Genomic DNA, 19,136 nt, shown 5'->3' with positions numbered 1-19,136 from the left:
CATTTTGACTTTCTTTCGTATCATTCTTCTCTCCCACCCAACATGCTCTTATGCTTTTATCCCATAAAGGAACAACTTACTTCGGTCCAGGCTGAATAGCGCCATCCTCCAGTGTTACAGTCTCCTGAACACTTTTCCCTAGAGTTTGGCTTGGGTATCCCACTACAGTATCGGTCATCATACTTTTCAATTTTGCCTTCAAGCTTGCTGTACTTGGCACAGGAAATTTCCAGAGTTTTATAGCCCATTCCACACTGCACAGAGCATTCACTTTTTCTGACAATATGCCACCTATATATAATTGAGAGCATGTATTAGCAAAGGCAATCACTGCAAGAGAAAGCTCTTTAAATGGTCGAAAATGTGTCTATGACAAAAAGCAGAAACAGAAACAGGGGAAATATGTAAGATAATTGTAAGCATGCTTCATTTTTTTCATTTCCTCCAAAGAAATTGTATCTAAAAATTTAGATGCAATTTCCTTTATTGTCCTTCACCAATAAACAGCAATTTTGCCAAACCAAACCAAACTATTTGCACCATTAAACATGGACTCTGAGAACTGCTAGGGAGGAGCCATCTTAATTGTCTCCCACACAACTACTAGCATGCCATTAACACAATATAAGTATAATGGTGCTATGAATGTAATGAGAGAAAAAAAAGATGTTTAAGGTTAAAAGAGACAGAGGAAATGGAAGGCGCTTTGATGGAAAGTGAGTGAAGGAGTCTCCGGCAGAACGAATCAAATTAAAAATAAAAGTAAATACACGATTTGGGTTGAAATTGAAGTGAGAAAATGCTGGAAAGAGAATTTTAGAGTCAGCTCTACAGGAATCACAAGGTTGAGGGATGGACTTGAAATGAATGCTACACATTTTAGTAGCCAGTAGTAAGGATGTAGGTGTAGATGGTATAATTGCAGAGATGTTAACATGTCCGTGCTTATTGACCAGCTGTGCAACTTGTTTAACATATGTGAAAAACTGTATTTGTGCTTGTCTATTGGAAGAATGCTGTACAAAGATGGTTGTCCTGCAAGGTAAGACCAGACAAGGTGCACACTCAGGAGTACTAGCTTTCTCTTTATTGTAATGTTACACTAACAGAATCGTTCAGCCGTGAAAGTACTTCCCTCCCCCCTTCTTCAACCCTCCCAGGCAAATCAGACAGAAAATATGACCAGATAACTTAATTCTACTTTATCGTAAAGCCGCATTAACAGAATCTTGGAGGTCTGAAAGTACACATTTCCTGCTGTCACTTTTAGCAGTCTGATCAATTAGGGCCAATCCATCCTAAGTTTCTTTTTCTGACTGTTAAGCAACTGTGGGCTCCTCGCCCTTTTATCTGATGCTCCCTGGAGTACCAGAAACAATGAGAGGTGACAATGTGTAATATTTGAAAAGGGCAGTATAGCTAGATGAAGCTGGAAATGCAATCCAGCCTGACAGCACTCTTGATGAGCACCAGCTGAATAAGAGCTGCTCTTGGCTTGAGAGCAGCTCATTACAGCCACCCTTACTTTGTTGTTAAACCTAGGAAAAAAAAAATATGACAACAATCTGGCCATCACCACTTATTACTAGAAGCAATGTCTACTGCTAAAGCACCCATATGGTCAACTACTGTTGTACTGTTACTGTCTGACAGACCTTGAGCGTACTAACTCTTTGCTCTATGGACCCCAATTTTTACAGTCTTCTCTTTTGAGAAGGCAGGCAGAAACAAAGGAGCTGGTTCACATGTACTTAGAAAAGCAACATATTTGAAAAATCACTAGATCGTCCCCAAAGGAAAATTAAAGAAAAAAAAAGAACCTTACAACTTTACCAATTTCAAATGCTTTTAAAAGAAAGGATCTGTCCATGATAAATTGGATAATTTTGTGGTTGGAGTTGTGGTTGCCAAATGAATGCAGATTCCCCACCCTCTTTTTAAATAGTATTGGGAATGGAGACAGAGAAAGAGAATATGGGTGTTTATTTTATGGAGCTTACTGTTCCGAAACAAGAACTTTCTACCGAGTTGTGATCTTGGGGAGAGAGAATAGGAAAAAACCTAAAATATGGAACTCTTATTGTCCTTTCAAATAAAAAGCATCTGGTAACCTTCAGCATATTCCTCCAGCTACAGTTTTCGGAAATGTTTTTCTATTGTTTTAACAGTAAGAGTAGAAAAATGACAACCTAAGTGACTACTTTCTGCTACCAATTAATTTTTCTATGGCACTGAATTTAAAATGGGTTATTTTTATTTACAATCTATACCACCCAACAACAGAAATATTCTCAACACTCAGAAAATGTTACAAGATAGTAATAGCAAGGTGGATGGTTAAAATAATGACCAAGTGGAAAATGGCAGCAATATCATCCCCCTAAATCGAAAGTTAAAAGACTGAAAAAAAAAATGAAAATGATCAGAGCAGGTCCAGTCAGGTCTGACTGCTGCCAAAATTTCATAACTACTGATGCCATCACTAAGAATCCCAGATGTCAGGCTGGTCAACGGCCCAAGGGATACCAACATTGGCCTTGCATCTGGCAGAAGGAGATGCTGCGGACCCCATCGGTAAAGGCATTCTGGCCTGGTAGGGTCCAGGAGAAATGCCTTTTTTTTTTTTTTGCCAAGGTTCCCATCCTCTGGAACACTGGGCCCCTTGAGGCGAGATCCACCCCCATCCTCAAGGCCTTCCAAACCTTAGATCTGCTGGGTGTTCCACACTGGAGGTGGTTAGTGGACTAGGAAGAAGATTCCCACCTCCACCCTAGTGTATTTTAGCTTTTAACTTGTTTAATCTCTGTTTATTTTAATATTTAATCTTTTAATGTTTCTATCTCTACTTTTATGACCAGAGTTGCATGACAGTGAGATGGGGGGGTATGTAAATTTCATAAATAAATAATTAAATAAACATGAGGGGAGGCTAGCAAGGAAGACAGGAAACACTGTAAGTAATAATTGGCATTCAGTTCTCCTACACAATGTGCATTCTTTGGGATTATGAACTTTGTGCACTCTCTAATGTGAGAGTGCACAAAAGCATAGTATTCTTAATTGTTTGATGGCAATTGTTTTGCCTATGAGTGAGCGAGGTTCCTATTAATGCAATTTAAAAATGTGTGCACAGGGAGAATAGAAATCATGTTCAACCTATCATTAAAGTCAGGCACAGTCTCAGCGGGACGGTCTAAGAATCAGGAAAGGGGCAGAAAAATGGTTAGTCATTTAATGGATTCTGACTATAAAAAAAAAAAAAAAGGAAAATGAACTTGTGGGATTTCCTGTTACATGTGAAAAATACCTTGGCTGCTTTTTCAGTAATATGCGCTTTGATTAGGGAAGGGGAAAAAATGGTCTCACCTTCCCCCATACCCCTGTTATTCTCATTAATCACTGAACAGTCCCAAATACTTTTTTTTCTGAGGGAGGGGGAGAAGCACGGAATAATAGAAAATTCTGGATGAAAGGAAATGTTTAAACACCCACATTCCAGACCCCTTTTCATTTTAAAAACGAAACCCACTTAATCCCCTCCCTATTACATGACTGAGGCAAATCCATATTGTCCACGGAGGCTCACCCACAGCTTGTGGGATATGTGTGGGCCTCGGCTGCTCCTTTGGGGGCCCTTGCATTGTTTGAGAGAGGCTCGCTTCCTTTTTCTGCTGTGCAGTTTGCAGTTAGATGGGGATAAACTAATGATTGTCGAAATGGAGAAACAACCATTTGCAGAGTCACTGAGAGGGAACAGCATGAGGCTTCCCAAAGAATGAGCGAGCATTCTCAAGATCATTGTTACCTTGTTGGCATTACCATCAGGGGAGTAGAAATCTAGACCCCAATAGGGCAGGGGGAACAAGGGAATGGTTAAACTTTTCTGCACTATAGTACGCTATAGAAGGAGAACAAAGGTATATACAGTATGTAAACTCAGAGCCAAAATCACTAATCAAATCAACTAACCTGGAAATAGCAAGTGCTTCATTCAAATTCACAAGAATGGCACAAATGCCACCTTCATCTTCACTGTTACACACACACACACACACATACACACACCACTCCAGTGCCAGAAACTAGAACAGTGTTTCTCAACTTTGGTCACTTTAAGAGGGCTGGACTTCAACTCCCAGAATTCCACAGCCACCATGCTCTAATTCCCTTTTCAGCCTGTAGGAGTTAGTAACTAGCTTCATCTCTAATAGCATCAAAATATAGTAAGTGAATACTTTAAGTATATAAAAAGCAAGCCATGACATGGCAAACCAGAAGGTTTAATGGAATTGTAGGATCTACAAATATAACTTTGTGATCAAAAGTGGAAGAGCATTTGCCAAAGTAATCGTAACGACCTTACTAAATTTTATTGTAATCTCAGAGAAAAGTACGATCTCCTTAAGTGCAATGCCCAGTCTTCATAACTGTGTTCTGGAGAGGCTTACATAAGGCCATTGAAAAGTGGAAAGTTTGTCACTAACTAAACTAATGATTTGTTCTGTAATTAACTGTTGTTGTTTAATTTGCTTTTTTTGCCACCTAACATTTTATTATGATTGTTTTTTAAAAAACTGAATTTGGTTTGAATGCTTTTAGTGCCCCAATAAAATATTAACATCTATGAGATTATACAGCAATAATATACTTTCCTTTAAGTTTAGGCGGACTCCACAGGAAATGGAAGTTGTATACTATAGAACCCTGTTAATGCTCAGTGGTGACAGAACTGGATTCACAGCAACCAGCACCAGAACGCAAGACAAGAAACAACGGATGGAAACTGACCAAAAAGAGAAGCAATCTGGAATTAAGGAGAAACTTAATTCTGGAGGCAAGTAGAACAGCTTGCCTCCAGAAATCTTGGAGAAGAAGCTACACAGTCACTTGCCTGAGATGGTATAGGTCCTCCTGCTTGAGCTGGACTAGAAGACCTTCAAGGTCCCTTCCAGCTCTATTCTGATTGATTGAACCCAAATGGAAGGAACAACATTCTACACTGTGATGTACAGATTGTCCTTTACATACAACCATAACTGGGATCAGAATTTCCATTGTTAAGTAAGTTCAGTGAGTCCTGTCTGATTTTATGACCTTTTTTTTGTCACAGTTCTTAAGCAAATTACTGGGGTTGTTAAGTGAAAAACATGTTGTTAAGCAAACATGGCTTCCTCCATTGCCTTTGATTGTCAAGCGTTGGCTAGGAAGGTCACAAATGGTGATCTCACAACCACGTGACCTACTGGTTACCAACTGCCCAAATTTTGATCATATGACTTTGGGGATGCTGCTGTTGTCATAAGTGCAAGAACTGGTCATAAGTCACTTCTTTCAGTGCTACTGTATCTTCAAATGTTTGCTAATGAATGATTGTAAGACTTATATAACATTTAAAATTTAAATTTATCATTCATCGTTTTAGCCATTGTCTGTCTACTGCAGGATGAAGGCCTCTTCCGCGTGAATCCAGTCAATACCGTCCTGAGCTTTCTTTTGCCATTTGGGCCCGCAATTTAAATTATGGAATCCAAAACAATGGAATCTATAAAACTGCCTTACCTTAATTCACAATTTAAATTACACAGCTCTGTCACTGGATCAGGTTGGGGAATTTTATCACATCTTTGGTCAGATACCATGAGCTGATCAGATTCCCGGGTGCAAATTGGTTTCCTTTTTCGTTCTCCTGAAAAGAATGAAACAAATACAATTACATAAAGGGTAAAGAACTCATTTCCCCCCATACATATATTCCAAAACAGGCCTATATTTAGATTTTTCCCATACATATATTCCAAAATAGGCCTATATTTATATAGGTTCTAAATACTGTTTATGCCCTTCCTAAACAATTTACATTGGCTAACTGCAAGGAACTGAAACACCAGGATATCTGAAGTTTACTTTTCAAAACCTGGCTGTATTTGAGAATTGCTACTTGATGCAACTGAAGTTTACCCCCCTCTCCCATGGTTAATTTCCAAAAATGTCAAATATGAGGGAATTCCTAAATCAAGCCTTTTGGAGATGCAGGATTCAAGCACCTCCTCCAAACAATGTGTAATGAATGTGTGTACTTATGTTAAATTATAATGAGGGTTGGAGGGGCATCTACTGTGTATGAGCATAACACAGAGCTTGATCCATAGACATTGACTGCAGGTATGATTATTCCATTTGCTATGTTTAAAGGAGATTTAAATAGCTGTGTGCTCTCTTCTTTGTCCTTTGTCTCATTAAGGACAGAATAATGATGAAGTCAGAAAAAAATAGTGGTGAGGTTAACAGTTCCATACCTCTCCACCAACTGCCTATTAGAATGACTGCTTCAGCCAAATTAATATTTGTATAATTTATGCAATTCTTTCTGGCTGAAAGTGCTGTGCAAATCTCTCAGCCAACAATTTTGTCTCCTCTGCAACAATGATAGTAGAGTTTGAGGGCCAAGCCCCACCCTCAGCAGTAGTGAGGATGGATAAGGAAAAGGGAAGGGAAGGGCCCCAGCTTATTCCCTGCAGCAAAACAAGGAATCATCTTCTAGTATTCATGCAGGAAAAAATGGCAAGGTACGAACTACTTTTGTCTTGGTATCCTGCATAAATGGCATATTATGCGATGCAATATTGCATTGTTTACTTGGATTTGCATTCCTATTTCTTTTGATTACCGATTTTTATCTTGTACTGAACTTGATGCACATGCATTCGCTACATTTATGTTTACACCTCTACCTATCACTTAAAAAACAATTATTTTGGGGGGGGAGGGGGGAGAAATGCCTTTGAGTTAGTGTTGACTCCTGGTGAATGCTCGCACATGTTCCTACAGTTTTCTTGACAAGATTTTGTAAGGGCTGAGAAAGAGGGAAACTGCTCTAAGGTCACCCACTTGGCTTTATGCCTCAGGCAGGGCTAGAACTCATGGCCTCTTACTTTCTACTCTGGTGCCTCTAACTACTACACCAAACTGGCTCTAAAGAATAAATGTATAACTCTTCATAAGGGAGGATGAGTTGAGAGATGCCAAGTACATCTCCTCTGGAATGTTCTGGGCAGACCTGTCCAGGTACTAATTACCTCAATCTCCCTCACCCATGAAAAGTTATTTAAACCAAGAGAAGCGAGGGTGAGAGTGAAAACTCTCAGGGTAGATGGAATAAGAAAGGTGCAACATTTCATCTGGCATGAAAGAAAGATTTCCTGTCTGCAGGTGAAGGGGTTTAGGTACACCTTTTCTCATAATTTATGGTATATTACCTCAATAAACTTTTGGGCTCTTTGTTCCATGAGCGTTTTCTTTTCTTTTCGGTTTGAATCCAAAAGAACCTACTAGCACCTAACTGGCTATTGAGTGTCAGAACATCTGCTCTCCCATTAGAGTCAGGGAGACCCTGTCTCCCCCTGCCATCACTAAGGCAACCACACATTTTGGAAGAACTCGCAACTCTTCCTCTAAAAGATCCTCCTAAACTCAGCCACCCGAAAAGTCTGTGCTCCAAACTTTGATTGGCCAGAAAATAGCAGAAAACACAACACCTTTGCTGTCTGCTGGGATTCTGCATACAAATTTCCTCCCTCTTCATTCCTTCACAAGCATCAAAAAGAAGATGACAAGAGAATGAAAGAAAGGATGAGGACGAGAACTCTATTCCCAGTGTTAGCTGAGCTGCTGCTGAGGCAACACCTAGCTGGGGAATACTTGTTTGCTGCCTCCTTTGTTTTGCACTATTCTTTCATTATAATTTCTACTGGAATATTGAACGTAAGGGACCATGTCTGCTATGCAAAACTCCACCAGATGGCAACAAAGAGTCAAGAGTTTCTGTATCTCCTTGCTGCCATGTCTAAAGGTCATCTGAGTTATGCAGTCCATATATGCTAGTCCTACCACAGTCAGATTTGTTGAAGGCACGGGGAAGTCTGGAGGGTGTATGTTATCTCTCTATATTTAGACCACTTTTACTGTGAATACAGGCTTCTAATACAAACTTTAGTATTTGTATCCAAAAATCTATAGTCTGCATCACAATACACATTTTATATTAGCTCCTCTCTGCAACTTTCACCCCCCTCAAATGGTTGCCTATACTGTGAACTGGGAACAAGCAATTCATACATGATAAACCCTGGATAATTTTTGACGCATCCAGTTTTCAGAAGTCTATACTTCTTCTGTGGTTATAATAAGTAACCCATTAACTGATTTTCCCAGGTTGCAGGACAGTGTCAGGACTTAAGTTGGCATTGTGTTGGATATGAAAAAAGAGGGAGCAACTTGTGCTTTGAAAATTAAATAATAACTTGGACCTGTGAGAAAAGCCTATTGAAAAGATCAGAGTCCTAGGAAAAAGTAAGGCCAGGATGCTAAATTAATTGCAATACAGATCCAGAATTTGTAGCACTGGAAGACTGGAAAAACACGTACTTAAACAGTAAGATTTTGCACATGTTAAGAAAAAACTATCAAGAACATATCTGAAGGTCAAACTGGTTACTTCCCTGCCTTTCTCATACATCCTAACTTTATTAATTCCATTGATGTTAATCTATCTTACAATTAGATTAGTTTTTCCCTCCCACCATCTTGAAGACTGAGATTTTTGGCTCCAGATAGGTACAGCCATTGTGATCTAGGAAAGGAAGAATTAAAGGAAGAAATTTTTTTTAACTCATTGCATAATATATGGCAAAATCACCATTTCTCAGTTTCAACTCCCCATCTGTAAAGCTGTAACGAAAGCTACTGGTTAGGAGCTTAAGAGATTGAAATGGGTTTCTTGGGTTTGTTAACTTAATTTCAACTTGGAGCAAATTTCTAGCAGTCAAGTTATTCCATGGAGAAGGTCTGCTCATAACAATTAGCCATTACATTGCCTTGGATAGAAAGGGCTATGAAAGATTAATCAGAGTAATAAAATCTTTCTAGGTCTGCTAGCTCTGATTTTTGCCACTACAGCAGCAAGATACAGCACTAATTTGGTATTCACAGACTATTAGTGAAAGTGAAACTATAAAGACACAGCACTATGCACATTAGAAAAATGTACAAGGGCAAGAATGGGAAGTCTGCTGGCTCAAACACTGATCACAGAGGTAGTGAAATACTTTGTCTGTATAAGCTTAGATGCCTTTATTCCTTCAGATATCTTCAGAATTGTAGATGTTTCAATGACAATTAGGTATGTGGATGAAGCAAAGGCCATTTTGTTTGTAACAAATTAGTCATATCAATCATTTACGTCAAGGGTAGGCAATTAATTTTCCCAGAGGACCAAATGAGAAACTGTGGGCTGTTGTGGAAGGCTGAACCAAAAGAGCTGTGAAAGTGTGTAGGCACACAGGCATGGACACATGTAAATTGCGGGAAAAAATAGCAGTTGCTTTCAATATAAAAGCAATGCAGTTATATCGCATTCATGCTGAACACTTATTTACATTTGAGTTCTAATTTCTGATTGACCTCATGCAGGCCAGACAGTGACAATCAAAGGGCTCAATAAGGCCTGAGGGGGGGGGGACATAAAATGCCCAAGTGAACAGCTTCCAGGTGCCTCTTATAATTTTATTTATACCTCCCTACAGTTTATTTATATCTCCCTACAGAACTTTATAATGGGAGAATAAGTATGCGGGCAAAAATGCAATTCTTGATGTTATAAGGAAAGATGGAAAATATGCTGCTCAGTTTGATACTCCTTCCTGTTTTCCATTTTTCCCATAATGTCTCAAACCTCCAGGTTCCCATACTATGTTAGTGTCAATACCGTATTTCCCTGAAAATAAGACCAGATCTTATATTAATTTTTGCTCCAAAAGACGCATTAGGGCTTATTTTCTGGTTAGGTCTTATTTTTAGGGAAATATGGTACTAAATGCATCTGTCAGGCTGACGATCTTAACTGGGGCTTATTTTTGAGGTACAGCTTATATTACGAGCATCCTGAAAAATCATGCTATGGCTTATTCCAGTTAGGTCTTATTTTCGGAGAAACAGGGTATATGAGGTAGTGTTAAGGTTTGGAGTAGAAGTCTACCCTTAGCCAGGAAATGGCCATAAGTCAGCCACTGGGCCATGTAAACAATCAAAGGCAGCATGCGAAACCACACCCCCTCTGGTCCGCAGAAAAACCTCTTTCCATGGAACTAGTCCCCGGTGCTTAAAAGGTTGGGGGCCACTGGTATAGAGGTATTCTTCAACTTAGTCACCATTCAAAATTCTGATGGACCTACCTGGGGGGTACTTATGATCCAGATTCAAAGTTCCAATGGTAAGGTTACCCTGTGGTCATGTGACCATACTTGAAACTCCCGGCAACCGAGCCACATCTATGGCCCTTTGCAGCGTCTCGCAGCCACAGGACAGCATTTTACAACAGTTTTGTCAAAAAAATAGCATTTACTTTTGCTTTTTGGCAAAACTACACCCATACTGAAACCACTAGTTTACTTAACAACTATGGCATTTACTTAATGACCATGGATTTATTTAACAACCCTGGCAAAAAAGGTCATAAAATCGGGTTGTGAGCTAGGCATTGGTGTTTAGTAGCTTATGCTATTTCTCTATCTTGAGTAGCACAAGAGAAGCCAACTTAATGTAGAGTTGTTGTTTTCTTTGATGTCTTAGAGTCGGTGTTGACACTGGTGACTGCCTGGACTGGTCCCCAAATTTTCTTGGTAAGATTTCAGGAGTGGCTTGCCCTTGTCTGCTTCCTGAACTGAGGATAACTAGCCCAGAGTCAATCAACTGGATTTATACCTAAGAACTCACCATTTCCTGGCTTCAAGACTGGTGTTAACCACCCCACCAAATTAATTCTAATACAGGGCAGCAGTCATGATTTTGACATAAAGATTCCTTCAAGTCAGCTTAAAGTACTAAGAAGCGTCTTAATATTGTGAGCAGTTTAAAAGACAAGCTTCCTCCTTCCATTATATATTCAAGATGGACAATATTTAATATTTATTTGCTACGTATATGTAGGGATGTGGGTCTATACATATGATGTTCATAGTATGTTTAGGTGTGTGTCATGTATGTGTTTCACTTTGAGAGCAGGCAACTAAATTTCATTTTTGATGTGTGCCATTGTGCCCACAATATAAAAATGACAATAAAGATATCTTATCTTATCTTATCTTATCTTATCTTATCTTATCTTATCTTATCATCATCCAGCTACAGCTTTTGGAAATGTGAAGTTGGAATTATTTTTCTAATTTTACATTTAGGTATTTAAAAAGCAACGTGGTGGCTGGATTAATCAATAGTTCAATAACATACAAAAATCTTTAGTACAAATCTCAAGTTACAACATCAAATATTTCCTCTCTTTTTCCCTTAATATCTACTATCTTGTATTTAAACTAATACAGTTCTTATTATATCAACTAAGTAAAAACATCATTATTACATTTATCAATAAATTTTTAGTTTATACATATCTTAATTACTTTTACATTCAATCTTTATAGACAATCAATGGTTTTTTGGTTATTGGTTTTTTCCCCAATTTTTAGTTTCCCATCAATATTCAAATTTAACATTTGATATTTATAATTTCCAGGCTTTAGGTAACCAAAGTTTCCCTTATCTCAATTCATAACAGAATCTAATATTCAAAATACACATCTTATCTATTTGAGTATAGTCTTGTTCTATTTTCTAAAAGTTATCTATTTCCCACCATATTAAATCATCTAATTAATAATATAGTATCCCCTTTAATAAATCAAAACCATTATGTATATTGTCTGGGTTTTTCAAATCCCTTTAAAGGGTTTTTCAAATCCCTTTAAAGCCACGTACCTTGGCAGAGTTTACTGCAGGACTGCCAAGGTCCATAGACATTCCAATAAAACTGCTGAGGTTTATCTTCAATGGGGATATTGAATGTGTATCGAACATCAGGATTATATAAATTACCCACTGATAAAACCTGAGAAGAAAAAGATAAGAAAAGCAAAACATCAAGGGAGGAACTGTACTATTTCATCTCCATAAACATTAAAAAAAAGCAAGATCTATTTGATTTTCTTTTAGGGGAAAAAAAAAGAGATTTTTCACCTGAAGAACTATTTCTTGATCAATGCGGTAAGTAGAATTGATTCGTTCAACGGGAGTGTCTGAGCCACTGTATTCTATGACAGCATTTCCAATTTTGATTTCCTTCTTAAACATACTGACAACATAGTCTCCATTTAATATGAAGCCCTCAGTGCTTGACAATGCTAGGTTCACAAAGATAAACAAAAAATGAATCACAGTTAATTTTCTTATCTACACCAGGAAGGATATTACAGTGCATTTAATATTGATATTGATTTATTCATTTTACTTCTAGACAACCCAATGATTGTGGTTCTTCCGGCAGTGTAGAAATCAATTTATTTACTTAATAGGAATTCTATAATTTAAATTCTCCTTTAAAATGCAGCCTAGTTAGAATAAATTAGAAAATCATAATCATAGAAGTTGTGTTTTCCGGATGTAACCCCACAATACGAAAAATCATAACTTGAAGAATTTGCTTTTTAATGGACTAGAATCTCAGTGATGGCAAATCTTTTAGAGACCGAGTGCCCAAACTGCAACCCCAAACCCACGTATGTATCATTGGATGCCAGGCGGGCGGGGCCCATTGGGCAGGTGTGGCCAATTGGGTAGGTGTGGCCCATTGGGTGGGTGTGGTTGCGGTGGTAATGGCAGACTGGGTGGGACTAAACAGTTCAATCAATCAATTCCAACTTTGCGAGATCTTTTTTTCTGTGAGAAGTTGAAATTGATTGATTGATTGAACCTTTTTTTTTTTGTGCACACGGCAGCAGAGGCCTAAAGCAAAAAGGTTTTATAAAACCCAGCTGAAGGCTAGGACTCGGGCGACAGCGCATGTGCACACAGAGAGGGCTCTGCGTGCCACCCGTGGCACATGTGCCATAGGTTCGCCACCACTGGACTAGATTACACAGTTACTTTGGAATACTCTGCAGCATGCTTTCCAGATATCCTTGAATTGTACCTATATTCAGAATAAAGATATGATATAATGCTGGAACCATATCTGTTAAAGAACAGGTTATCTAGTTTTTTTCCAGAATGGATCTCATTTTACCTGAATGTGATTTCAACAATAACCAGATCAAAATACAATGCAGGCAGTCCTCGACTTAGGATTGTAATGGAGCCTGCCTATTACAGTTAAGTAGTTGTAAATAGTGATGGTTGTAAAGTGATCACCTATGTGATTGGCCTGATTTTACAGTCTTTTCTGTGGTGGTCATTAAGTGAATGTTGTGATTGCTAAGTGAATCAACTGTTTATTATGGGCAGATTTTGCTGAAAATGAAATAAATGCCACCCTCCCCCCAAAAAAGTAATAAAATGTTGTCATGCAGCCATGTGAGCTGGTTGCCAAAAGGCACTCGAAACACAGTCACATGATGGGGGATGGGCTGGAGTGGATAGTCATTAGAACTTTGGAACGGGATTCTAAATACCCCTGGTGAGGTCCATTCTAACTTCAAATCGTCACTACGTGACCGGTTCTAAGTCAAGGACTTCCTGTAGAAGAAAGCTATGTGTCATTCTTAATTTTCAGTGACTCCTGCTGTGCTTGGTTAGAATATAAAAATCTTTTTATATGATTTCAGACAACAAATGAAATTCTAATTTAGTGCCATTTAATTTTGGCCAATCCAGCAACAATAGTTCTTTAAAAGTGAATTTTTAATAAGGAATTTGTAGAGTCTTCCAATATAACTCTACCTATGGTACATTCCCAATTCACTTCTGTTTATACGTAGTTGTAGCTGATATATCAGCCAAAGCCAATAAAAGGATTTCAATTGTCTCCCAGATTATTTTACTCTCAAATATCCAAGCTGGGTCTTCAAGCTCCTCCAAGTTATGAACTTGATTCTAGTGAAGAAATGTATCCCATTTAGAGCAAGCTGTAGTCAACTTAGCCAACCACAACACTTATTCCAAGATAAAACCAAGTAGTCAATTAAAATCCCAGGGGGAAAAAAGTAGTTTTTGCCACTATGAGGGGATACATTTCCAAATTGTAGGCAGACTAGTTTTCAGTGCAAAACCAGACTAGGAATACATCATGGGAATTGAAGTATGTTTCTTCAGAATTTAGACTGCACTTTCTCCAAGGGGATAATGGAGCTATATAGTCCCTCATTCCAAATTGTTTGCTTGACTTAACTCAAGTAATCCAACTAAGCCCAGTTAAATCAAAATAGCTTTATCCTCAAACGTGCCAAACTGCTCATGGCAGACCATTTTGTCCTGACTCTTAAGTGCCACAGAATAGGACCTAGTTAACCAGATTGAGAATATGTTTTCCTCAGTCTGCATTCAAGCATTTTGCTTCATGACTTAGTTCCATTTTTCTACTATGAAAAGGAGGCTCAGCCAAAATGGAAAAAAAAATCACCTCAAGATCTCAGAGGGAAACGAGGCTTCACAAATTGTAAATCACCATCTAGGATTTTCTGAAAAGACTTAGATTCTATGGATCCTAACAGGTTTCTGTGTTTCCAGATAGGATAAAGAAATTGAGAGCCTAAAACTTAATCAGGTTTCCTTCCAGCTCTGTATTCTTGTGTATAATCAGATGTGCACCTGTATATGAAGGGAATATATATATGTGTGTGTGTGAGTGTGTGCTGTAATATTTCCCACTACTGATAATTACAAAAAAAAAAAAAAAAATCTCAAGCACAAGCACAACAACATTATGCTAGTTCAAATTTCTATCTTCAAATCTACCCTCTTTTCTCCATCTAGCATCATTAAAAAGAATTCATTTATTTGTACAGAGTGCAATGAATTCCAAACTGAACTTACAAATGGAGAATTAGAAAGTGTGTTGTGTTTGCATTTTTTGTCTTCGACTCAAAACTATACACTAAAAGCTGAAAACTTCAAAACTTAGAAAAATAGTTCCCTTTCAGCTCAAGAACCCTGTCTTCCTTTAAAATGTATTGTTTCCTGAATAATAGCAGCTTGCTATTGTTATGTAGTTAATTTCCTAAGTTAGTTTCTCACCTGTTTCTTATCACTGCTACTCTACTGCCCTAAGGGAGTATTCAGTGGAGACTGAACAAGACTGCAAGAGATAAGGAAAGACACAACTGATAGAGAATCCAGGCACGATCACATTCTATTCTATCTGCATGGTGCCATGATGGCGAACCTTTTAGAGACCGAGTGCCAAAAACTGCCCCCACCCCCTGTTCCTACTCTACCCTGCCCGGTGGGCCACCCACCACCGCCACAGCCTGCCACAGATCACCCAGGCAGCCCAGCAGCACCATGGTGGCCACGCCTTCCGCCCATGCCCCGCAGCATCATCTGCGTGCGATGGGGCTACCGCTGCCTGGCTACCATGTCCTTGGCTGCGCTGTTTCGCATAGGCTATGCTGGGGAGTGACTCTCCTTGTGGAGGAGGCTGCTGGTGAGGGGGCCGTGGGAGGCGGGGCTGGGGTGATGGTGCATGTGCCCACAGAGAGGGCTCCGAGTGCCGCCTCTGGCATGCATGCCATAGGTTTGCCAGCACTGGGCTAGACCCAGATTTATACTTAATAGACCCAGTTAAATTAATTAAACTTGAATTGGCCAAACCATGAAAAATATGAAAAAAACTGAGAAGGATGAAAGACTGAGTGAGAGAGATGAAATTCCTCTAAAACGTCTAAATATCAACGTCAGTTTTAATAACACAGGCATTATAGAAGGCCTCATAGTCTTAACTGCATAAAAATGTAAATGCATTATATTGAAAGCTTCTATAGACATTTCAATTAAGGCACATTTGCTCTTTTTTCTGTTCTAGATTTTGAAAGAAAGCTAAACTGCATTTTAAACCCAAAATAGAGAAAAAACAACAACATTCGCTCTAAAACCACCTCAAATGAGTTTTTTAAAACATAGGAAAGGAGATAGACCTGGACATCCAGATCATAGCGCATACAAGATGGAGGGGAATTAATTTTCCCAAGAAAATGCCCCATGTCTATGAAATGTAGCCTTTATTCTTCACATGAAGTGATAGTATCAATAAAAATGTCTATTTTCTACCCTTCCATCTGAACAGGATGAGTTTTTTTTTTTAAAAAAACCCTATCATAGCCAATTATGATACTATTAACACTTGACTAAATGGCCAAGTCTGTTAAAAAGCGTTCTTATGAGCCTATCCTAAAATGATATTGGAAGGCCCAATACAAGTAGTGCTTGACTTATGAGTGCTCACTTAATAAGTTACAATTGACCCCGAAAAAGATTCTTATGACCTCTTGCATTTTGGATGTTTGGCAAGTGGTAGACATTTACTGCCATTTGCAGCATCCTATGGTCATGTGACTGTGATTTATGGCATTTTTGCCAGAAACCAATATTTACTTCCAGTTTCTGGCAAAAACCGCCTCATAGTGCGCAACGGGTTTGCTTCATGATCATGGCGTTTGCTTAACAACTGCAGTATTCTCTTTATGAATACTGCAGTATTTTTGCACTATTCACTGCAAAAAAGGTCCTAAAATCAGGCATGGTCACTGCTTATGACTGAAATTAACAGATTCAGTTATGGCTGTAAGACAAGGGCTGCCATTGTGATCTTTGTGTCTTTTGCCAAACTAAGAGTTATATGATAGATATGACAAGAGCATTTATTTTTTTTGAAGGGAATAACATTAATTTGCAGTTGCTGAAGAGCATCACCTCTTACCAAGGTAATTATCATCTTCTGGTTTCCCTGAGTAACTATGCTGCCGAACGTCGATATTTGTAGCACCGGCTGGAATGCGTATCACAGTGTTATAACCTGAGGAGACAAGCCAGAAAGTCAAGCTTTTTATACATGTGCAGCCTTAGTATTTTTTTTTTTAATAATGACAAAAAAGAAAAACTGTGCTATGATTCAACATCACAGTAACCAAGTAGATACTTTCATGTTATCATCAAATACAAGACACTCAAAATATGAAAAAAACTGGAAGTGAAATCTTATTCATCATAGTACTGGTTTTTAAAAACATGTCACATATGGTTAAATTTGCTAGCAAACAGCTTTTCTCTTCTTACCGTAGTGCACCGTATTGAATGTCCCTGCAATGGTTTTGCACGATGAATTATCGCCACCACACACACCACATTTATCCCTTCTGGCTTTGGAATTGAGCACATGATCACATCCAGCTTGCTTTAGAGAAAGAAAGGTTCAGAACGAAATTGGACAAATATGAAAATAAGATAGAATTTACAGGGTTGCAAATGAAAACCATACTACCAGCAATGGCCTCTGACAGCACATTCATTCTTTATTTTTCCAATATCCTGTTAAGCTATAATAATCATAACCATCCTCCTATTAGGACATGAAAAGTAAGCATTCAAGCCATGTGAAGTGCAAAGCAATACAGCACGCTGGGAGATAAGTGAGACAGGATAGGCAGGTGAACTCCTAGAGCTACAGAGAAGATTACACAAAGATTATTATGCCTTGTGGAAATGGGTAGCAGTTGTAACAACAACAGATGAGTCTGGGTTATTAAGCGCTAGCGCTAGGCTTAGGAAGCTTTCAGCCAAATCATGAATGCAATGGTGACAAAATGACTACAATTGCTCCAATTATCTATAGTCATAATAATGCCAATCTCAACCATATAGGTCAGTGGTGGCGAACCTATGGCATGGGTGCCAGAGGCGGCACTCGGAACCCTCTCTATGGGTACACGTGCCATTGCACCAGCCTTGCCTCCCCCCGCGGCCCCCTCCTCTCCAGCAGCCCCCCTGAAGGAGAGTCACCCTCGAGCATGGCCCACATGGAGCAGTGCAGCCAAGGACATGGCAGCCAGGTAGTATAGACAAGACTCTGCCCTCACACTCCATCATGCAGTTGATGCTGCAGGGCGCTGGCAGATGGTGTGGCCACCATAGCGCTGCTGGGCTGCCTGGGTGATCTGCAGCGGGCCATGGAGACGGTGAGTGATCCTGTGGGCAGGGTGGGTGGGGGATGGGGGGCAGAGCAGGGATGGGGCAGGATAGTGGAGTGGGGGCGGGGCCAGTTTTTGGGCACTCGGTCTCTAAATGGTTTGCCATCACTGATATAGGTCTTCTGAAACTCTAAGAAAGTAAGATTTCTAATATTAATAAGTTTCCACTTAAAGTAGAAACTTACAATGATGTGAACTTAGATGCTTTCCCATCAGCTTCTCATTTACAATACAGTAATTCCTGCACTGCATTTTCAGATTTCTTCAAACATTTAGGGAAGGAAGTCACTCCCATTTACAAACAGGACATTTTTATATCTGTCCTAGTTAAATTATATCATTTTATGGGAAGCCTGGCACCTAAAGAGTTCTCATAAATACGTATTTGTAAGTCAATCCTGTAAGTCTCTCTAGAAAGAAAAGCAATATGTCTGTTTCAATTCTGACCCTGCAGCTGAACTGACGAAACAGAGGAAACAGAAAGCCCAGGATACGTATAATGTACTTTTTTTTTTTAGCCTCTCCACTGCTTTTCAATCATTTTCAAACAAAAGAGGATTTAGTGGCAATAGAGAATAGAGCTGATTTATACTTGAATCAGACAATTAGCCCATTTAGTTCAGTACAATCTGTATTGCATGTGGAACAAGCGGTGCACACACGCAACATTCAGAGGACTCCCGTGCAGATCAATGCAGGCTTTCTGGTTCCCATCCGTGTTCCCTGCTGCTGCAGCTGCTACTTTGTGAAGGACGATGACACACAAGGAATTATCCTGGCATGCCGTCTTCCTGGTACAATAATACTCCTAAGTTAGTGGAAGTCTGATGGAAATGTGGAAAATGATATTCTACTCACATCTCGTCTCTTCAAACTTAATTGTCTCTCAATAGCTCACTAACAGGCTCTTTGGAAGACGATCAGGAAAGCAATTGAAGCGGGGAAGGTGGTGTGGGGAGCCGGGCTCTCCTCAGATCCAATCTTCTCTGTTTAAATTTCATGCCAAGATTGGTCCCGAAATAACAGAATAACAGAGTTGGAAAGGACCCCAGAGGTCTTCTAGTCCAACCCCTTGTTCAGGCAGGAAACCCTATATACCATTTCAGACAAATGGTTGCCCAATCTCTTCTT

At 39.2% G+C, this 19,136-nt stretch overlaps 1 protein-coding gene across 3 annotated transcripts in view; it reads right to left on the bottom strand.

Annotated features, from left to right (window-relative positions):
- The window catches only part of ADAMTS9 (ADAM metallopeptidase with thrombospondin type 1 motif 9), a 163,651-nt gene that overhangs the window by 84,743 nt on the left and 59,772 nt on the right, over positions 1-19,136 (bottom strand). For all 3 annotated transcript variants that reach the window (XM_039350178.1, XM_039350160.1, XM_039350169.1), the window contains exons 15-20: positions 17,095-17,212; positions 16,739-16,834; positions 12,067-12,230; positions 11,809-11,938; positions 5,560-5,686; positions 81-291 (exon numbers count right to left, since the gene is read on the bottom strand). In XM_039350178.1, coding sequence (XP_039206112.1) covers positions 81-291; positions 5,560-5,686; positions 11,809-11,938; positions 12,067-12,230; positions 16,739-16,834; positions 17,095-17,212 — 846 coding nt within the window. The remainder of the gene's footprint in view (positions 1-80; positions 292-5,559; positions 5,687-11,808; positions 11,939-12,066; positions 12,231-16,738; positions 16,835-17,094; positions 17,213-19,136) is intronic.

This window comes from Crotalus tigris, unplaced genomic scaffold (genome assembly GCF_016545835.1).
Source record: "Crotalus tigris isolate CLP2741 ecotype Arizona unplaced genomic scaffold, ASM1654583v1 scf7180000017567.3851432, whole genome shotgun sequence".
In the NCBI taxonomy this organism is placed as follows: Eukaryota; Metazoa; Chordata; class Lepidosauria; order Squamata; family Viperidae; genus Crotalus; species Crotalus tigris.
This window is presented reverse-complemented; position numbering and strand designations above follow the sequence as displayed.